General features: G+C 46.4%; 1 protein-coding gene across 1 annotated transcript in view; it reads left to right on the plus strand.

Moving 5' to 3' along the window:
• Positions 1-18624, plus strand: part of TAF1 (TATA-box binding protein associated factor 1) — a 33915-nt gene that overhangs the window by 3279 nt on the left and 12012 nt on the right. The window contains exons 3-29 of the mRNA XM_056859143.1: positions 1160-1276; positions 2340-2459; positions 3028-3269; positions 3890-4108; positions 4429-4632; positions 4746-4941; positions 5155-5271; positions 5532-5699; positions 6393-6520; positions 6611-6718; positions 7059-7232; positions 7400-7573; positions 7662-7766; positions 8755-8955; positions 9577-9718; positions 10353-10483; positions 11442-11522; positions 11651-11800; positions 12209-12331; positions 12417-12592; positions 13310-13551; positions 14007-14220; positions 14717-14882; positions 16077-16288; positions 16663-16771; positions 16997-17095; positions 17887-18064. Coding sequence (XP_056715121.1) covers positions 1160-1276; positions 2340-2459; positions 3028-3269; positions 3890-4108; positions 4429-4632; positions 4746-4941; positions 5155-5271; positions 5532-5699; positions 6393-6520; positions 6611-6718; positions 7059-7232; positions 7400-7573; positions 7662-7766; positions 8755-8955; positions 9577-9718; positions 10353-10483; positions 11442-11522; positions 11651-11800; positions 12209-12331; positions 12417-12592; positions 13310-13551; positions 14007-14220; positions 14717-14882; positions 16077-16288; positions 16663-16771; positions 16997-17095; positions 17887-18064 — 4296 coding nt within the window. The remainder of the gene's footprint in view (positions 1-1159; positions 1277-2339; positions 2460-3027; positions 3270-3889; positions 4109-4428; positions 4633-4745; positions 4942-5154; positions 5272-5531; positions 5700-6392; positions 6521-6610; positions 6719-7058; positions 7233-7399; positions 7574-7661; positions 7767-8754; positions 8956-9576; positions 9719-10352; positions 10484-11441; positions 11523-11650; positions 11801-12208; positions 12332-12416; positions 12593-13309; positions 13552-14006; positions 14221-14716; positions 14883-16076; positions 16289-16662; positions 16772-16996; positions 17096-17886; positions 18065-18624) is intronic.

The raw sequence follows: 18624 nt of genomic DNA on the forward strand, positions 1-18624 counted from the left end.
AGGCTGCCCATGGCAATACCTCTTATTTGCAAATAGAAATTCCTGTCAAAATGAAAATAGTTTTTATATAAAATAATATCCAAAAGAGCTAAAAGAAAATGAATGGGTGGAGATAGCTCCACCCTAGTATTAAGGAACTTTTCTGTTATGATCCTTACATCATCATGAGGAATGGTTGTGTGTAAAGATTTCACATTCATAGGAAGTAAACTTGTATGGTCTTGCATCTGCATTCCTTCAGTTTGTTGAATAAAGTGAATGGTGTCTTGAATAAAAGATGTGGAATTTCTAGCAAAAGGCTCTAAGAAAGAATTTACATATTGTGCTAGTGGTTCTAAAATGGAACCTGAGCCCAAGACAATTGGTCTTCCTGGTGGTGGAAGAACCCTCCCTATAGATCTTTGGTAATATATAAAATACAGCAATTCTATATGTATCGCTCAAAAGAAAGGATGCAGTAGAATTATTGATGTATCCTAAAGATACCACCGCCTGAACAGAGATCCTGATGATAAATTTAATCTCAGGGGTAGGATCCTTACTAATAGCTTTATAACTGTTGAAATAATTTAGTTGCCAAAATACTTCATTACACTGGTATCCACTGGTTTAATGACTGTCAATGGGATGAAAATTCTGTTCTAAAAATCTCTAATGGTGATCCTCTGTTCCTTCTGAGGCATCAAAGGAATCGACTAAATCATCACTGTATTCTAAGGGAATACTAGACATTTCTTGGAACTGTACTTTTTCTGATAATGGAGGTTTTTTAATTCAACCGTGGATAAACCTTTTCATTGGTAAAATCTAATTGGTCTCTTTTAAATTTATTAATTTTAAATGATTATAAAAAGCATCTAGTTCCGTTTGTATAGTATCTAATGACTTCCCCAGTTGTTGAAAGGTTAGTGATTTATTTCTTTATTGCTCAAGGCTATAGCTGTATAGCAGAGAAAGAGAGATAGATAGATAGTGATTTAGAAAGTTTAGATTCCATTTCCTCCATTATGATCAATTGTTGGAGAGGATAAAGTTGAGATTTTGCTTGTGAAGTCTTCCCTCTATGTTTGTCACAAGCAAAGCAAAACAAACATGGGCACAAAGAAAGGGTATTCTGTGTTAGGTTTGCAAGTGTTTGACTGGGTGTTTTTCCCCTCAGGCTGGGTTAAGAGCACCGAGGATGCTGTTGATTATTCTGATATTAATGAGGTGGCTGAAGATGAGAGCCGTAGGTACCGACAGGCAATGGGCAGCCTTCAGCCAGTTCAAAGGACAGGTAATCGTCGGCTGATATGGTTGGATCTGTGTCCAGTCCATCTTGTTCCTGTTATTCTGGTCCTTGGCTGGACTGTCTTTGACATATTTCTGTTACTCTTCTCCTTTAACATCCTTTAACGACAACTATCTTGAAACTATTTCATCTGAGAAGCCCTTAACGGTCTGGGACCATCGTACCTTCAGGACTGTCTCTCCTGGTATGCCCCCAAGAGAGCCTTAAGCTATGCAAATAACAACTTACTGGTGGTCCCTGGCCCAAAGACTTTCTGGTTGTCCTTGACCAGGGCCAGGGCTTTTTCTGCCCTGGCCCCAGCCTGATGGAACTCTCTTTAGGAAGACTAGGGTCCTGTGGGATCTAATGCAGTTTCACAGCACCTGTAAATCTGAGATGTTTCACCAGGCCTATAGTTGAGGGCAGCGACCGTATGTGAGATAGCTGGCCTCCCCCACTTCTCACTATTTGGTACCCTCTTGATTCTGATTGGGGTACTTTTGCTTCCCCATACTTGTTGCAAACCTGCACGCCAATGATACGTGCCGACTAGTTTTAGTATTGGGATTTTATTGGAATATATTATCTTTTAAAATCATTTTATATACCATTATAAAGAAGCACTGAATCAAAAGGGGACAGGTTTGTGTAGTGAATCAGTGTTTTAATGTTGTTGCATTTGTAGCTGTTTGATTCATCCCATCCTCTGAACCTAGTTCAGGAGCTGCCAGCAGCTGCGGTGTTAATCTGGGATCTTCGCCCCAAACCTTCCTCTTCATTAGACTGTGAGATCTCAGCTCTAACCTGTGTATAAATGGGGTACATTTTTGTCAAAAAAAGGAAACGTGCCTTAATTTCCCTGTTGCCTCTTCCTATTTCAAACTTTTATTTTGCAAATTGTGGAACATATGGATTCTGGGTGGAACGGGGGGGGGGCAATATTGGATGATTGAAGATACTCTAATCTTTTTGAAATGTTTGTGCCAGTGGATTATAGCAAAGATGATGATCCCAAGTTCTGCCAAGAGGTTAAGGCTGTCCAGTGAGTTTCCTCTTTTGTCCTTCTCAGATGATGATGATGATGATTATGATGCTGACTCTGAAGACATCGATGCCAAGCTGATGCCTCCGCCACCCCCACCTCCAGTCCCATTGAAAAAAGATGATGAAAAGGATCCACCTGGTCCTGGTAAGTCTCTACCCCTGGGAAGGGCTTGTGAGCCCCAGAATATGTTGAAAACATTTAAATACTTAAAGTAATATATAAACTATAATGGAATACTTGTTGGTTAATAATTTCAGCATTTAATATTAGACTGAGAGTAGAGATGTAAAATTTCTGAAAATTTTGAAGCCATGGGGATTTGGGGGGAAACTGAAATATATGCTGTACTTACTTTCCTATCGAACTGCAACTTCTTTTACTGATTTAACAATGTGAAATGCATTATTTATAGCTTAGCATATACAATTTTTACTATTTTGCATATTTATGGAATGTAAAAGTATAAGGTTGAGTTTTTTTCAAAAAGTGTGTGTGATGGGAGAAGGGTATGAAGGGCTTTCCAGACTTTTCCAAACACCACTAGGACTGGAAACTCTTGTTTGTCTCCCATTTCAAAAGGGAGACAAACAAGATGCTGCATGTGCCTTAGCCCTGTTGTGGCTTTCAACATGCACAGCCCTGGCTTAGGTCTGTGATGCTGAGGTTAAAGTGCAGATAGTCTTTCTGTGCTGAGAGGCTTGCTCTCTTCCAGAATCTGAAGATGGGGATGGGATCATTCTGCCCTCCATCATTGCTCCTTCCTCTGCTGCCTCAGAGAAGATGGATTTCAGCAGTTCCTCTGATTCTGAATCAGAGTCTGGATCCCAGGAAGCCAGACAGGCAGAGTCCAAAGAAGGCAAACTCACTCTGCCTCTTGCAGGCATCATGCAGCGAGATGCCACCAAGCAACTGCCTAGTGTGACTCAGCTGTTCCCTGAGTTCCGGCCTGGCAAGGTAAGGCTTCAGGAGGAGCTTAGGCCTGGCTCATACGGATGATTCTTTAGGGAAGCCTTCTCCCCCTTCCTCTTTTGTCCTGGTACCTGGTCATGTTCCTGGCATTTGCTCTAAGCATTTGGCCACACCGTCCCTAGGTGAAGGAAGGGAGGGATTTACTCCCATCTCCCAGGTTATCTGAGTTGGAGGTTCCTACCAAAAGACTAGAAAAGATCTCCCAGTTCTACTCAGAAATCTGAGCTACCCATAATTACTGTATGGCATGGGGGGGCTCATTCAGACATGGCTGATCCCGGTCAAGCCATAGACTGATGGCAGGTGCATTCCTTGACAGGACTTCCATGAACCTCTGAAGTCCCAGGAGTAATAGAGTAGGTAGCTCTCTCCCAGCAGTCCACTCAGGGGAAGGCTTGCTTCCAAGTTCCTCCTCATAGTTGTCTGCTGTCCCCTGACTGTCAGGATATTTTTTTATCTTCGAGATCCTGCAAGTCTGCCAAAGGAGGGGGCCACCTCCCCAGCTGGCCTCTTCCAGTTGTCCAGAGTGGCAGAGAGATGCAAAGAACTTCCCTGTCTGCTGACATCTTTGTTGCTTGCATACCGAACTCTTGCTTCTCCTCCAGGTGCTGCGCTTTCTGCGTCTTTTTGGCCCTGGGAAGAACGTCCCGTCTGTCTGGCGTAGTGCCCGAAGGAAGCGTAAAAAGAAGCATCGGGAGTTAACTCAAGAAGTGCAAATCCAGGAGGGAGAAGCCACAGCTGAGGCAGGCGTGGAAGGCAAATCTCCCTGGGAATATGAGTTTGCTCCTCCTCCACCCCCAGAACAGTGCCTTTCAGATGATGAGGTGAGTCTCTGACAGTGGGGAGGGTTCCCAGTGTGGGAGGGTTCAAGCTACATGACCTCCTGCCTCTTCAGGAAACCACTGAGGAGTTTTTATAGGCAAAAAAGTAACATAGGGCAGGGTTTTCTATTTGGCTTGCAGCAAGATGGAGGTTCCCCTGCAGGCCTCAAGTGGCTCTCTTCCTAGCAAGAGGCCTGGTTTTTGGTGGGCAGTAAACTTCCAGTTGCCAGTCAGGCAGATGCCAAGTGTGACTTGATGCAGTGGTCCTCTGAGAACATTTCCAGCTCCATTTCCTGACCCTCCAACTCCCTCTTGTCTTCCAGATCACCATGATGGCACCTGTGGAGTCCAAGTTCTCTCAGTCTACTGGAGATGCAGATAAAGTTGCAGATACCAGGCCTAAGGTGGCTGAATGGCGCTATGGGCCTGCCCAGCTCTGGTACGACATGTTGGGAATCCCTGAAGATGGCAGTGGTTTTGACTATGGTTTCAAGCTGAAAGAGCTCCAAGAGGAGGAGGAGCTGGTGGTGAGTTGGGAAGATGAATCCAAGGGGGAGCTGTTTTTTTCCCTCTCTTTCTCTCTGTAGGTAGGCAATTGAGTTTCTGAAACCTTCAAGGTAGTGGCATTCTGCCTTTGCAGGACACTGAGGCTGAGAAGGATGAATTGCTGGCCAATGAGCACTTCCTCATGGTTACCCAGCTGCAGTGGGAAGATGATGTCATCTGGAATGGAGAGGACATCAAGCACAAGGGGACCAAAACGCAGCGAGCGAGTCTAGCTGGTTGGCTGCCCTCCAGCATGACCAGGAACGCAACTGCTTACAATGCCCAACAAGGTACTGTGGTCTTGTTTCCTGGCTGCCTCATAAGGTGTTGTGGCCAAGCTGTTTCTGATCTGAGCCTTGTTTATGGAGCAGCCTGGACCTTTCTCTGAGGCAGGCCCCTTGTTAAATGGAGATGCAGTCTATCTTTGCCTGCAGTCAGTTAAGATCCCTTTTGGATTGAGCAGCTCCCAAGTCTGTTGAATGCTCTCTTGCTTCCACTGTCAGGGCTGAACCGCAGCGGCTCCCTGCTCAACTTGCCTGTTCCTCTGGTCCAGAAGCCCAGTGTGGCAGCAGTCTTGGGTATTGCCAAGGGCAAAGAGAAGCAGCTCCCTGAACAGCAAGGTAGGGAGGAGAAGACGTTCACTATCATCCTTATTGCAGCTTAGATAGAGGGGGCAAGAACCTGGGCAGCAAGCTGGCAATGAACTCTTTCTCCTGGTCTTGTAATGGTATTCTCTTTTGCTAACCCTGTTACTGCTAGAGGGCCTCCACAGCAGTCTGCCTTTAGAAGAGAGAGCCAGGCCTCATCCTGGACTAGGAATTTTCTGAAGATCTCCATTGTATTTGGACACAGTCAGTGTCCTTTTGTTATGTCATTCCAGTGTCTATGGATGAAGATAAGCCGTGGTTCTCCATCTTCCCCATTGATAACGAAGAGCTGGTCTATGGCCGTTGGGAGGACAGCATTATCTGGGATGATGAGGCAATGGAGATGGTCTTGGTACCGCCAGTTCTGACCCTTGACCCTAATGATGAAAATATTATCCTGGGTATGTCTGCACATGGTGCCAGCATGTTTCTCTTTGGCCTGCTTCTGCTGATGGGAATAGAAGGGGGAGGCATGGAATGCCTGCAGGAACATGGGCCGTGAGTAGAAGGTGGGGTCGTCTTAGGGGAAGTTAGGTTCTGAGAACAAGCTAGTTGGACTGCTCCTCCGCTGCCTTCTGGCACCATTTCCTGAATTTATATTCAATAGAGAAGTTGTGAAGCCAATAAAGAGGAAGTCCTTTCCTAAGGGACTGAATTAGGTGCCTGCTCCTTGCCTTCCAGAAAACGACTCTTCTTCCAAGGAATTCTGCACAATGTTTTTGTGGGAGGTGAGGGAGGATCTCTGATAGAATTCTCAGTGGCCTCAGAAAATTACAGTTCCCAAGGTTCTTTTGATGTAGTCATGACAGTTAAACTGGTTTTTTAAAGAAAACCCTGGTTAAATGTCTGGTATGGATATTTCTATACACTAAAGAAGCAGAATTCCAGTGAGCCCATCAGATTGGAGAGGGCATGGCCTCATGCTTGGAATATCCTTTGAACCTCTTCCTATTGTCAGTTGAAAAAAATCTTAAAAGTAATTGTAACCACTTAGCCCATTCTTGTCAGTTTTGGTTGTGTAATTGGTGTGGAGGTGGAGATATCCAAGGTCTGTATTCAGAGTGAATGTTGTTTGCCATCTGTTCCTTCCTTAGAAATTCCTGATGAGAAGGAAGAGATGACCTTGAACTCTCCTTCCAAGGAGAACAAGAAAGAATCTTCTCTGAAGAAGAGCCGGATCCTTTTGGGCAAAACAGGAGTAATTAAGGAAGAGCCTCAACAGGTCTGGGGGAGGGTTTCATTTCCCTTTGGTAGGAACAGGTGAGAGGGAGGAAATTTCTCACGCGGCCCCTTTTCTGTACTTTGAATTTAGAATATGTCTCAGCCAGAGGTGAAGGACCCCTGGAATCTCTCCAATGATGAATTTTACTATCCCAAGCAGCAGGGGCTTCGAGGAACCTTTGGAGGCAACATCATCCAGGTTAGGACCAGGAGGAGAGCAACTGAGGGCAGGAAATGTGGTTTTTGGTGCAGAACTTCAGCATCATGAGGATGATGTCATTAAAACAGACAGCCTTGAATGGTGTCACTGGCCCTTCAGAATGGGCTAAGGGTCCATGTGCAGATCCTGGTGAACCTCTTTGCGACTGGATGGTTACACGTGTTATGATTTGGACCTGTGTAATGCAACATGTGGTAACCTGGGCAAATGGCAGGAGCTTTGGGGTGGGTGCATTCTTCCTGCTTATTAGCATGCCAGAGCACTGTTTCTGTGGTGGATTTTTGTGCTGAACGACATGTGTGTTTATCCCTTGGTGTAGCACTCCATCCCTGCAGTGGAACTGCGCCAGCCCTTCTTCCCCACCCACATGGGCCCAATGAAGTTGCGCCAGTTCCATCGTCCTCCCTTAAAAAAATACTCCTTCGGAGCCTTGTCCCAGCCTGGTGCCCACTCAGTACAGCCGCTACTGAAGCACATCAAGAAGAAAGCCAAGGTAAAAGTCCCAGCTGCCTGGTTCTGCTGTGGTCCCTCACTTGAGTGTTTCTCCCCAAGGGTCTCCTTTCTCTTGGGGATGAGAGAGAGGGATTCCTGCTGTTGTGCATGGTCCTGTCTTATCTCTGCTTCCATAACCATTCCCCCCTCTCCCTGCCCTTTGCTTAGATGAGAGAACAGGAGCGGCAGGCCTCTGGAGGTGGGGAGATGTTCTTCATGCGCACCCCCCAGGACCTCACTGGCAAGGATGGGGACCTTATCCTGGCAGAGTACAGTGAGGAGAATGCCCCCCTGATGATGCAGGTGGGGATGGCAACCAAGATCAAAAACTACTACAAACGGGTGAGTCGAGAGCTTCTGCTTGGCCTCTGGGCTTGAGCTTCAGCAGCAGGAGGATGGCTTCTAACTCGTGTTGTTTTGCTCCTGACAGAAGCCAGGCAAGGATCCTGGGGCCCCAGATTGTAAATATGGGGAGACCGTGTACTGCCATACCTCTCCCTTTTTAGGCTCTCTCCACCCAGGTCAGCTGCTTCAGGTGAGATACCTCATGCCTTTTTCTTTTGAGGATTTGGGATTGCATTTGGGTGAGCATTTGGGCATTGTGATGGGGGCAGGGGGAATTTGGGCTCCTTTTAAAGTGTGAATAGCAGCAGCTCTGTTGATTACCATGAAGCTCGTCTGAGCTGTTAGCTGTGTTCATTTCTTTTGTTCCCCTCTGCAAACCAGGAGAGGCAAAGATGTTCAAGAGGGGTATGGGTGACTACAATGGTTTATGTGCTTATTCTGCTCAAATTAAAATACCTATACTGCCCTGTTGCCCAAAGAGCTACTTCATGCTGCACTTCTATGTAGGGAGTAATGTGGAGAATCCCTACACTTGTACCCCTGTTTGTGTTGGAGTTCTGTAATGTTTGAAAATAGTTTGAGCTCTGCTTTCGGGCAATTTCTCCCTCCCTGCAGTGTTAGAGAACTGGAGGGAGGTGAGTAGCAGCACTGTGCTCTCCCTTCTAGAAGTCCCGGAGGGCCAGAAGCACTAAGGTGAAAGCAGTTGGTTTGGCACTAGTAGACCATTCTGAGCAGTGATTAGAATGCAGTAGAAAGCGCCATGATGAATTGGGAATAACTGTTGCCATGCAACTGTTCCTGAAGAATGGGTTAATCCTCCTGTTTGAATTGTCAGGACTGGAGATCTCTTGCAGGCAAAGGAAGCCCCTCTCAGTTCCAGTCGTGCCTTCTTCCGCAGCAAACCAGAGCTCTTAACTGCAGGTCCGTTGTTCATCTCAGGTGGATGGAAGATGAATGGATATTAGAAGCCAGCATTTAAATGCTTGAAGGACTCCTGCCTACTCTTTTTGCTGGCTGCCTTGTGTCAGCTGCTCCATGGGTTTAATGGTGTGGTTTCTATTGTCAAAAAGGGAAGGGAATTCCAAGGCACTGCAACAACAATAATGGACCTCTCTGGTGCTGACAGACTTGCCTACTATCGTCACTTTTGATTAACACGGCCATTTTTCTCTTCTCAGGCATTTGAAAACAATCTCTTCCGGGCACCAATCTATCTGCACAAGATGCCTGAAACAGACTTCCTAATTATCAGGACCCGGCAAGGGTACTACATCCGGGAGCTGGTGGATATCTTTGTGGTTGGCCAGGAGTGTTGTCTCTTTGAAGTTCCTGGTCCCAATTCCAAACGAGCCAATACTCATGTTCGAGACTTCCTTCAGGTTTGTCGTGGGGTGAATTACCCAAGCTGTAGTTCTTCGGAGATCAGCTTACTTCTCCTGGTGACTGCACAGGCAGAGTTTTTAAAACTAGGCAGGGCATTGTTCCTCCTGGTAGGAGGATGCACCCCTCCCCCCAAGTTCTGATCCATTTTCAAGCTTCTGCTGTTTGTTCATACAGAGGTGCCCTTTACTTCTCTCTATCCTCCTTAGCCAGGGTGGGAAAAGATTCTTGCTAGCTGGATTGCTTTCATCCCACACTAAATATAACTTTGCCTCTGACATGCAGGTCTGAGGAAAGACTGGTAAAAGAGTTTTGTGTTAATTTGCAGGACAAGCTAGAGTGTTTGAGATTCAAAGGGATTCCCCCCTCCCCCCACAAGCTGAAATTGGCTTTCAGGCTCAGAGTGTTTGTCCTGCCCTTCAGTTGTGTAGCGTGGCTCACTTGCTTCAGGCTACTAGATTGATGTTTACTGAACCTCTTCCTGGAATTGGGAAGGCACAGACACTCAAGTAGAAGAGGCATGGGGTTGGGACTCTGCCTTAGAGCTGGGCTAGTTCCTTCCAGACTCATGATGGTAGCGTGTTTGCATCTCAGCTGTTCCTTTATGGCTTCCCCGCTAGGTCTTCATCTATCGCTTGTTCTGGAAAAGCAGGGACCGACCCCGGAGGATTCGCATGGAGGACATCAAGAAAGCCTTTCCTTCCCACTCAGAGAGCAGTATTCGGAAGCGGCTGAAGCTCTGTGCAGACTTCAAGCGCACGGGTAAGCAGGAGCCTAGTACGGTGGGCCGAGGCACGGGCCCACTGAAAATCCCATCATCTTCCTTGCCTTCAGGAAACTGCTTGTCCTTACATTTCTTTACCTGTACGATGCACAAAAAGTTACCCCTCCTTTCAGACTTGCATGTGCTTCACAGGAAAACCCCCCACAACTGAAACATATGTACATCCTGCCACAATGTATGCTCTATGTTTATCAAGGACCAAACACACAAAAGAGATCCTGTAAGAAATGGCTGCTTGGCGTGAGAGAGAATAGTTCCAAAACAGTTGACCCTCCCACGTTGTCGTAAGCCAGTGTCAGGAAATGGCTTTGAAAGACAAATGGCCAAATAAAGCTACACACAGTGTAGTGCATCACATTCAGTCTCCAGTAGTTGGAGAAAAAAAATTCGCTACCCTGTCAATACAGAAGGGTAGATTAAAAAAAATGTTTTGAGATAACTAATCTACGTTAAGTGAGCATTTGTGTGACCCCTTGGATTCCATCATTGTCTTTGGCTGAGTCTGCTAACAGAGGAGTGCCTGTTGTTTGCTCCTCCTGCAACTAGGAATGAGGGATGGCATGTTTGCAGGCATTGCTAGAGTGGCTCAGTGGAGGCTCCCACTCATTTCAGGAATGGACTCCAACTGGTGGGTTCTGAAGCCTGATTTCCGATTGCCGACTGAAGAGGAGATTCGAGCGATGGTGTCGCCGGAGCAGTGTTGTGCCTATTACAGCATGATCTCAGCAGAGCAGCGCTTGAAGGTGAGCTCATGTGGTCCCCCAACTTCCTGGGCCTTACCAGCTGCCTTAGTACTGCGCAAGATGCTTAAAAACCATGAGGGTGGCTCAGTCCTGCAGTTTCACCAGCAGGAAAGTTTGGGTGGTGGTGAAAGATTTACCAGTCATGATCACCTCTTCCGTATCAAATACCTGGCTCTTAAATTGCCTAACAGGCATAGTTAGAGGCGCCTTGTCTGCACAGGATATAGCCAGTCCTTCACCATGCAGCACCTAGCCTCTCGATTTTGGCCACAGAATAATAATGTTCTCTTTTTTGCAGTCTTTGCAAGGGGCCAGTAGCGTCAAAGCCTTACTTCCAGGGACTTGGTGCTTTCACTAGATTGCTTAATGTTAAATATGCTAGAAAGGAGTATGCAAGTTGGATTGAGTTCCTCTTTGGGCCAATGTACTTTGCGTTAAAGTGAATGAAGGGGGCAGGCAGACTTTAGCCCATCCAAACAGATTGTGTGGGCTTCAGGGTCCAGTTATCAGAAAGGTTGCGTGGAGGAGAGTCTCCCCATTCTCTTCGCAGTGCTCAAGGCTGGTAGTTCTCAGCCAAGCTGGCACACATTTTGCATCTGATTTGACTTCCATGGCCACAGGGCAATCTCTATCTTAGACAGAGAGAACAGCTTTATAAATCTCTCATGTGTGTTCCTAGGAGGGCAGAAAAGGAGCTGAGTAGGCTCTGCAGAAGGCAGCTTGAGCAGCTTCGGGGAGACTGTCCTCCAACAGAAGGGTGGTGCTGACAAGGGGCAAGCAGAATGTTTCAGCCTCTGAATGTGGTTGGATTGATGGGGACACATCTCTTCATGAGTGCAAGGCCTGATGGATGCTCTTTTGTTTATAAATCCTGTGTGAGCTGTTCCAGGTCCCCTTGAGCTGACTGAGCCAGTGGTGAGTGATTTAGCAAATTGCTTGTTTCTCTGTTGTTGTTCAGGATGCAGGCTACGGGGAGAAATCCTTTTTTGCCCCGGAAGAAGAGAACGAGGAAGATTTCCAGATGAAGATAGACGATGAGGTAGAGGCCAAACCATGGAGGGCGAGGGTTTGATTTAGGACTTGGCAGAAAACGAGCAATTCCAGTCTGTCAGATGAGGAAGAACCTCTCACTGAAGCATGGTGGCTTTCTCTTCACCTGTCCCTTAGGTGCGCACAGCCCCTTGGAACACCACTCGGGCCTTTATAGCAGCAATGAAAGGCAAATGTCTCCTGGAAGTGACTGGAGTCGCAGATCCCACTGGTTGTGGAGAAGGATTCTCCTATGTAAAGATCCCCAACAAGCCAACGCAACAGAAGGTAGGCGAGTGGTCCGGGTCATGAACATGAGGGAGAGGTCCTGAGCAATTACTTAAGGGCATGCTGCTACCACTTATTGATCGGCAAAGTGGGGGGGGGGCTGTAGCTCAGTGATAGAGCATCTGCTTGGCATGTAGAAGGTTCAGTTCCTGGCATCCCCAGTAGAAAGGATCAGTTGATGTGAAAGACCTTTGCTTGAGGCTTTGGAGAGCAGTTGCCAGTCTGAGTTGACTGTACTGTCTTTGATGGACCAATGGTCTTATTTCAGTATAAGGCAACATAATGTGTATTAAGGAAAAGAGGAGATGCATCTCTAGACCTCTCAAGTACCCCCTCAGGGGTGTCCACTTGTTTCTCACAGAGGGTCTTCACCTGGGCCTATAAATGGAAGTGTTGCTCTTATTCAAGCAGGATGATAAGGAGCCACAACCTGTAAAGAAGACGGTGACTGGAACAGATGCGGATCTTCGGCGCCTGTCTCTTAAAAATGCAAAGCAGCTTCTTCGCAAGTTTGGAGTACCTGAAGAGGAGGTGAGCTTGAAGCTCTCTTAGTCCCACCCTTCTGCTGAAGCACCGTCTGCAGCCTTTTGCAGTGAGCAAATTTCTTGTTCCTTAGATTAAGAAACTTTCCCGCTGGGAGGTGATTGATGTTGTCCGCACCATGTCCACAGAGCAGGCTCGCTCAGGTGAGGGGCCTATGAGCAAATTTGCCCGTGGGTCCCGCTTCTCTGTGGCAGAACACCAGGAGAGGTACAAAGAGGAGTGCCAGCGCATCTTTGACTTGCAAAACAAGTGAGTTCTGACCTTTAAGCTTTTGAGGCTTCCAGCCACGTTTGAGTTTTTTAACCTGTAAATGGTTGAGGCTCCACAGACCCAACTTTTCCTGTGTCCAGTCTTGATCATTCACCAACCATGACCAATTTCTTGCCACTCAGGGCATGTTGGAAGACCACTTTGATGCCATCTCCATGACTGTACAATTCCTTCCCACTGAAAACTTATGGAAGTCCACATGTGGATGTACTTTCTAGAAGCAATTTGAGATGTTTTAGATAATAAGAACAAGCAGATGCTAGGGTTTGGTAGGGAAGTAGATGGGCTTGTTTTTATCATGTATATGCATTCTTGTTTGGGTTTTAAATAACTTGTGCTTTTCCTGAACCCAGGGAAGCTTAGCAAAAGCTGCATTAATGATCCTCCAATAAGGGGATTGATTAGGAAGGTTTGCTTATTTAAAATATGCATTCCCTGTTTTTCTTCTCCAAATGAGACTATTGGCTATAGGGTCAAAAGGTGTGAGGGATACCGTGTTAGCAAGGGAGTTCTGTTTTCCAAAGAGAAAGATTTAAGGTGTTTTTGTCAGTTGGTTGCAGGGCAGGCCAAAGGCTCCATATGAGTCCTTGAACACTGGCTTGGTGCTTGCTTAGTCATTTTTTTATTCTTGTGTTTATGGTCCATTGTCCTTGTACTGCGAACTAACCAATGGATTTGCAACCATCTCTGTTTCAGGGTTCTGGAATCGACTGAGATCTTATCAACTGACACGGACAGCAGCTCTGCCGAGGACAGTGACTTTGAGGAGATGGGGAAGAATATAGAAAACATGCTTCAGAACAAGAAAACCAGCTCCCAACTGTCCCGGGAGAGGGAGGAGCAAGAGAGGAAGGAGCTACAGAGGATGCTCCTTGGAGAAGACAGTGGTAATGACAAGGAAAGGACCAAGAAAGACAGGCGGGACAAGAAAGGATTGTGTGAGTGTTTAGCTACCAGGTCAAGGCAGCCGATGCCAGGGAGGGAGGTGCAAAGGCCTCAGCTTAAGCTTTTTCCATGGGTGTGGTGGGGGATTTCTAGCATCCTCTTCTGTACTAATGCTAATCGGTAGTGGAGTAATTAGCAAACTGTAAAGGAAGGGGAGTACCATAATGTGGGGCTTGACAGTTGCAGAGAGGGAAAACTCAAGAGAGTGGAACCAAAGTAGCCACAAATACAAACGGACAAGAGACAGGCAGCTTGAAGGGCTGAAGCACCATCTAGAAAAGCTGCCCAGTGGTTTGTAAGTGAGTGCGGTTCTTGTGTGCTTTCAACTGAGGCTCCTGAAGGCCAGAGCTGAGGCCTGCCTGTGCACTGTGCAGTAGGATCCAGGAGAATCGGCCATTTCCGTGCTTTGGTTTTCCCCTCTGAAAACACTGCTGTGTTGCCCTTTCAGCTTCTACTCCCAATAATCTGGGGGGCTCTCATAAAGATGATGACACTGCCTCAGTGACCAGCCTTAACTCCTCCGCCACCGGCCGGCGCCTAAAAATCTACCGCACGTTTCGCGATGAGGATGGGAAGGAATATGTAAGATGCGAGACAGTCCGCAAGCCCTCAGTCATTGACGCCTACAGCAGGATACGGACCACCAAAGATGAAGAGTTCATGTAAGGGCTTTGTGGGATGCTACTTTCCCTTTGTGTGTTAGGAGATGGTGAGATAGTGGAGTGGAAATCTCTCCAGGAGAGGAGAGATGCAGGAAGAGAAAATTGCCTAAAGATTCCTGCTTTAGGGTTGCATGTGCATCTCTGTCTGGAGCTCACGGGCTAGGTAGTTGTCTGTGATGCTTAAGCATTTACTAATTGCACTTGCACAGTAACATCTGAATCGGTCTGAAGAGTTCATTCTTTCTTGTGGCTTATCCCTGGGAACTGAATCTTGGCTGGTGAGAACACTGGCATGCAGGGGCAACTAATGTTAAGTGGGTGACTTTGCCAAAGCTAATCCCTAGCTGGCAAGATGAAGAACTTGCTCAGTTTAGGAGCTGGTCTAGAACCAGCTTTAAACAATGGCATGTTGAGTTCTGAGACTGAGAACAGGAAGCCGTATGAAGCTGGGCTGGGACTGGACAGTTAACCAAATGTGGAGACCTTTGTGTTCCAGCCGGAAGTTTGCCCTTTTTGATGAACAGCATCGAGAGGAGATGCGGAAGGAGAGGCGCCGGATCCAGGAGCAGCTGAGGCGGCTGAAACGGAACCAAGAGAAGGAAAAGCTGAAGGGTCCTCCTGAAAAAAAACCCAAGAAGATGAGGGAACGACCAGATTTGAAGGTATATGAGGATATGAAGCTGCCTCATACCGAGTCTATCTAGCGTAGTAATGTCTGTTGGCTAGAAACAACTGTCCAAAGTCTCAGGCAGAGAAAGGTCTTTCTTGCCATTTTGAATTCTTTAACTGGAGAAGATGCTGGCAGGGATTGAACCAGGGGCCTTCTGCATGCAAAGCAAATGCTCTTCCAGTCAGCCACAACTCTTCCCAGAGCACAGGTGATTGGGCACCCAGCCAGCCTGAATATTGATAATTTTGACATCTGCAATTTTCAAAGTTTTAATTGCTCTCAAAGTCTCAGAAACTGGAGAGGACGAAGCCTGTTTTCAGGTGGGCAGAGCTTCAGGGCTTGACACCTTTTCTTCCCCCTCTCCAAGGAGAAGCAGGATTAATTATGCAAGTAAACACGCATGTATTGTAGAGAGCCTCGTGATGCAGAGTGGTAAGCTGCAGTACTGCAGTCCAAGCTCTGGTCACGACCTGATTTCGATCCAGACGGAAGTCAGTTTCAGGTAGCTGGCTCCAGGTTGACACTCAGCCTTCCATCCTTCCAAGGCTGGTAAAATTAGGACCCAGCTTGCTGAGGGTAAAGTGGGAAGGCAATGGCAAACTACCCCGTAAACATAGTCTGCCTAGTAAAGGTCGTGATGTGATGTAATGGGTCAGTAATGCTTGCACAGGGGACTACCTTTACCTTTTAAACAAGCATGCAGGACTGCTTAATTAGCCTCATTTATAAGGCAGTCACCTCAGCCATGATTGTTAGACTGTCCTTGCAAAATAAAACAAAAACCCAGTGGCTCCTCAAAGAATAATGTTTATTTCAATATGAGTTTTCGTAAGTCACTGTTTAATTCCTCAGATATGTACCACTGTCATGGCCAACAGCAAACAAGTTTTTTGCTGGTTGGCAGATGCTGTGTGTGTGTGTGTGTCTGTTCATGTAGGTTTTCATTAATGCAGACATAGTCTTTATTTTTATGTTCTACATTTAAAAATCACTTTCTACTTGAAGTACCCATGGCAGCGAATGGCTTGTGAGTAAGGCTGGTTCCTTGCACCAAAATATCCTCCTGTTTCTGATTCTGATGCTAGGAAAAAGTAACATTTGTGCTGCCATCCCGTCATTTAGGAACTGTACTCTTGCTTTTCTGGAGCAAACTCTGACCCGTTGCTCATTTTGTCGCTTGCTGCAGTTAAAGTGTGGTGCTTGTGGTGCCATTGGGCATATGAGAACCAACAAATTCTGCCCTCTTTACTACCAAACCAACGCTCCACCATCCAACCCTGTGGCTATGACAGAGGAGCAGGAAGAGGAATTGGAGAAGACTGTCATTCCCAATGATAATGAGGAGCTGATCAAAGTGGAAGGGACCAAGATTGTCTTGGGGAAACAGCTCATTGAGAGGTGAGGAGGAGTGCCATGGAATTGTGCAGCAGCATCTCACTGATAGAACCTAGGTTGAAATCTCTTCTCGGCCATGAACTTTTGTTGGGTAGCTTTTGGGCAAATCAGTCTTTCAGCCTGGGTTCTCCACCTGCAAAATGGAACTTTTCATAACGCTATTGGGATGGTTAGTCCAGTAAGGATCTCTTTAAAGATACCACTTGGTGTTTGGGTTACAGGGATCATGAAGGCAGTACAACTCCATGTATTCCAGAATACTCCCATGAAAGATTGTGGGGTTGCTCCAAAGTTTGTGTTTGACCCAGTCTCATCCAGAGCAGGTGGAAACTGTAGTCTCTCTCTCTCTCTCTCTCCCCCTGTGTGTGCACTTAAAGTGCGGATGAGGTTCGCAGGAAGTCCTTGGTTCTGAAATTTCCAAAACAGCAGCTTCCACCAAAGAAGAAACGGCGAGTTGGAACCACTGTTCACTGTGACTACTTAAATGTAAGCCCTTTAGTCATTTATGGCATTTTCCCATACTCTGTCCCCTTTGCTGTAGGGACATGGTCATTTTAAACCTCCATCAGAATTGGGGCTAATTGCATAGGAGCAAAAGCTGTAAAAGAAGATTGGAACCTCAGACATGCCTTTTCACAAGTATTGATGAGCTTGATGTCCAGCATGGGTGATCCTTGGAAACATTTTAGTGTGCTGTATGTGTCTTTTCAGCGACCTCACAAATCCATCCACCGGCGGCGCACAGACCCCATGGTGACGCTGTCCTCTGTCCTGGAAGGCATTATCAATGAGATGCGAGATCTTCCCAATGTAAGAGCTTGGTCCTGTGAGGTTTGTCCATGATATATGTGGATATATAGAGCTATGGGTTTTCCAGATCTCTGAATGACCTTGAGGAATCCTTGAGTTGCCTCAGCTAAATCTAGCTCCTAAAGCTAGTGGTTGGAATTTCTGTTACAATTTTTTTAAGTGGAAGATGTTATTTGCCTGCCTCCTTGCCTGAATGGATTCCCAGAATTTCTTGCTTTCCCAGGAATCCTCAGATGGCAGCTGTCAAATGTTCCCTTTTACAGATGTTGTTCATGTCTCCTGGAAGTTGAACCCTGGTTTACAGTGGCTAGATCACACTATATTCCCAGAACTAAGTAGAGGTTCATGTACCACACAGAACCTCACCACTATATCCCACCCTAACCCACGCACTCAAACATTTTGCCAGAAATGATAAAAGAACTTGCTGTCCTCCAGTGGGATTCACCATCTAACTTATGAATAGCATGTGCTAACCAAAATAATATCAATGAATGATAAAAATGTCAGAGTACCTACATATAACATTTACCATGTACAGTCTGTGTTCTTGAAATGGTCTCTGGGTGATGGCATTAGCATCTTGACTTTGAAGCCACCAGAGGGAAGGAAAGAACGCAAGCAGACAACTCTCCCACCATGCCTGGATCCATCTCCAACAGAGTCATACCTCCTTCCTTCTAGCTTCCAGCTGCCATCAGTGGGGCCAATGGGGGCGGGAATCAATATTTGGCTGAAGAATGGGATAAAAATGTAGTTAACACCATAGAAATCCATCCTCTCTTCCTCAGACTTACCCCTTCCACCAACCTGTTAATGGGAAGGTTGTCAAAGATTATTACAAGATCATCACAAAACCAATGGACCTGCAAACACTGCGGGAAAACGTCCGCAAACGCCTCTACCCATCCCGTGAGGAGTTCCGAGAACACCTGGAGCTGATTGTGAAGAACAGTGCGACATACAATGGTGTGTGTTTTTGTGTTAAAATGTTTCTCTTGTGTTGGAAAGGGCTCTCAACAAAACTTTAAAAGAACTAAAATCCTCACCCGATGTATCACAACCTTCAGCTGAAACCAGGTCCTTTTGCTTTCTCTAGGTGCACAGAAAAGGAGGAGGGACGAGGCAATTGAGGGGAGGAATGGGGGTGACTGAACTTGTGGGTGTTTTAAGGGTTCATTTGCCAAGTATTCAGGACATTACTCTCTTGAGCCTTGTGCTTCAACCCCTCTAGCTCTTGCCCTCATTAGGGTAAGGTGTGCAATTTCTTCCTTGATGGGCTTTAAGTATTTCTCATCTACCAATATCTTCTGGAGGGAGCCCCGTGGCACAGAGTGGTAAGCTGCAGTACTGCAGTCCAAGCTCTGCTCACGATCTGAGTCCGATCCCGATGGAAGTTGGTTTCAGGTAGCTGGCTCAAGGTTGACTCAGCCTTCCATCCTTCCGAGATTGATAAAATGAGTACCCAGCTTGCTGGAGGTAAAGTGTAGATGACTGGGGAAGGCAATGGCAAACCAACCCATAAACAT

This window comes from Euleptes europaea, chromosome 13 (genome assembly GCF_029931775.1).
Source record: "Euleptes europaea isolate rEulEur1 chromosome 13, rEulEur1.hap1, whole genome shotgun sequence".
Classification (NCBI taxonomy): domain Eukaryota; kingdom Metazoa; phylum Chordata; class Lepidosauria; order Squamata; family Sphaerodactylidae; genus Euleptes; species Euleptes europaea.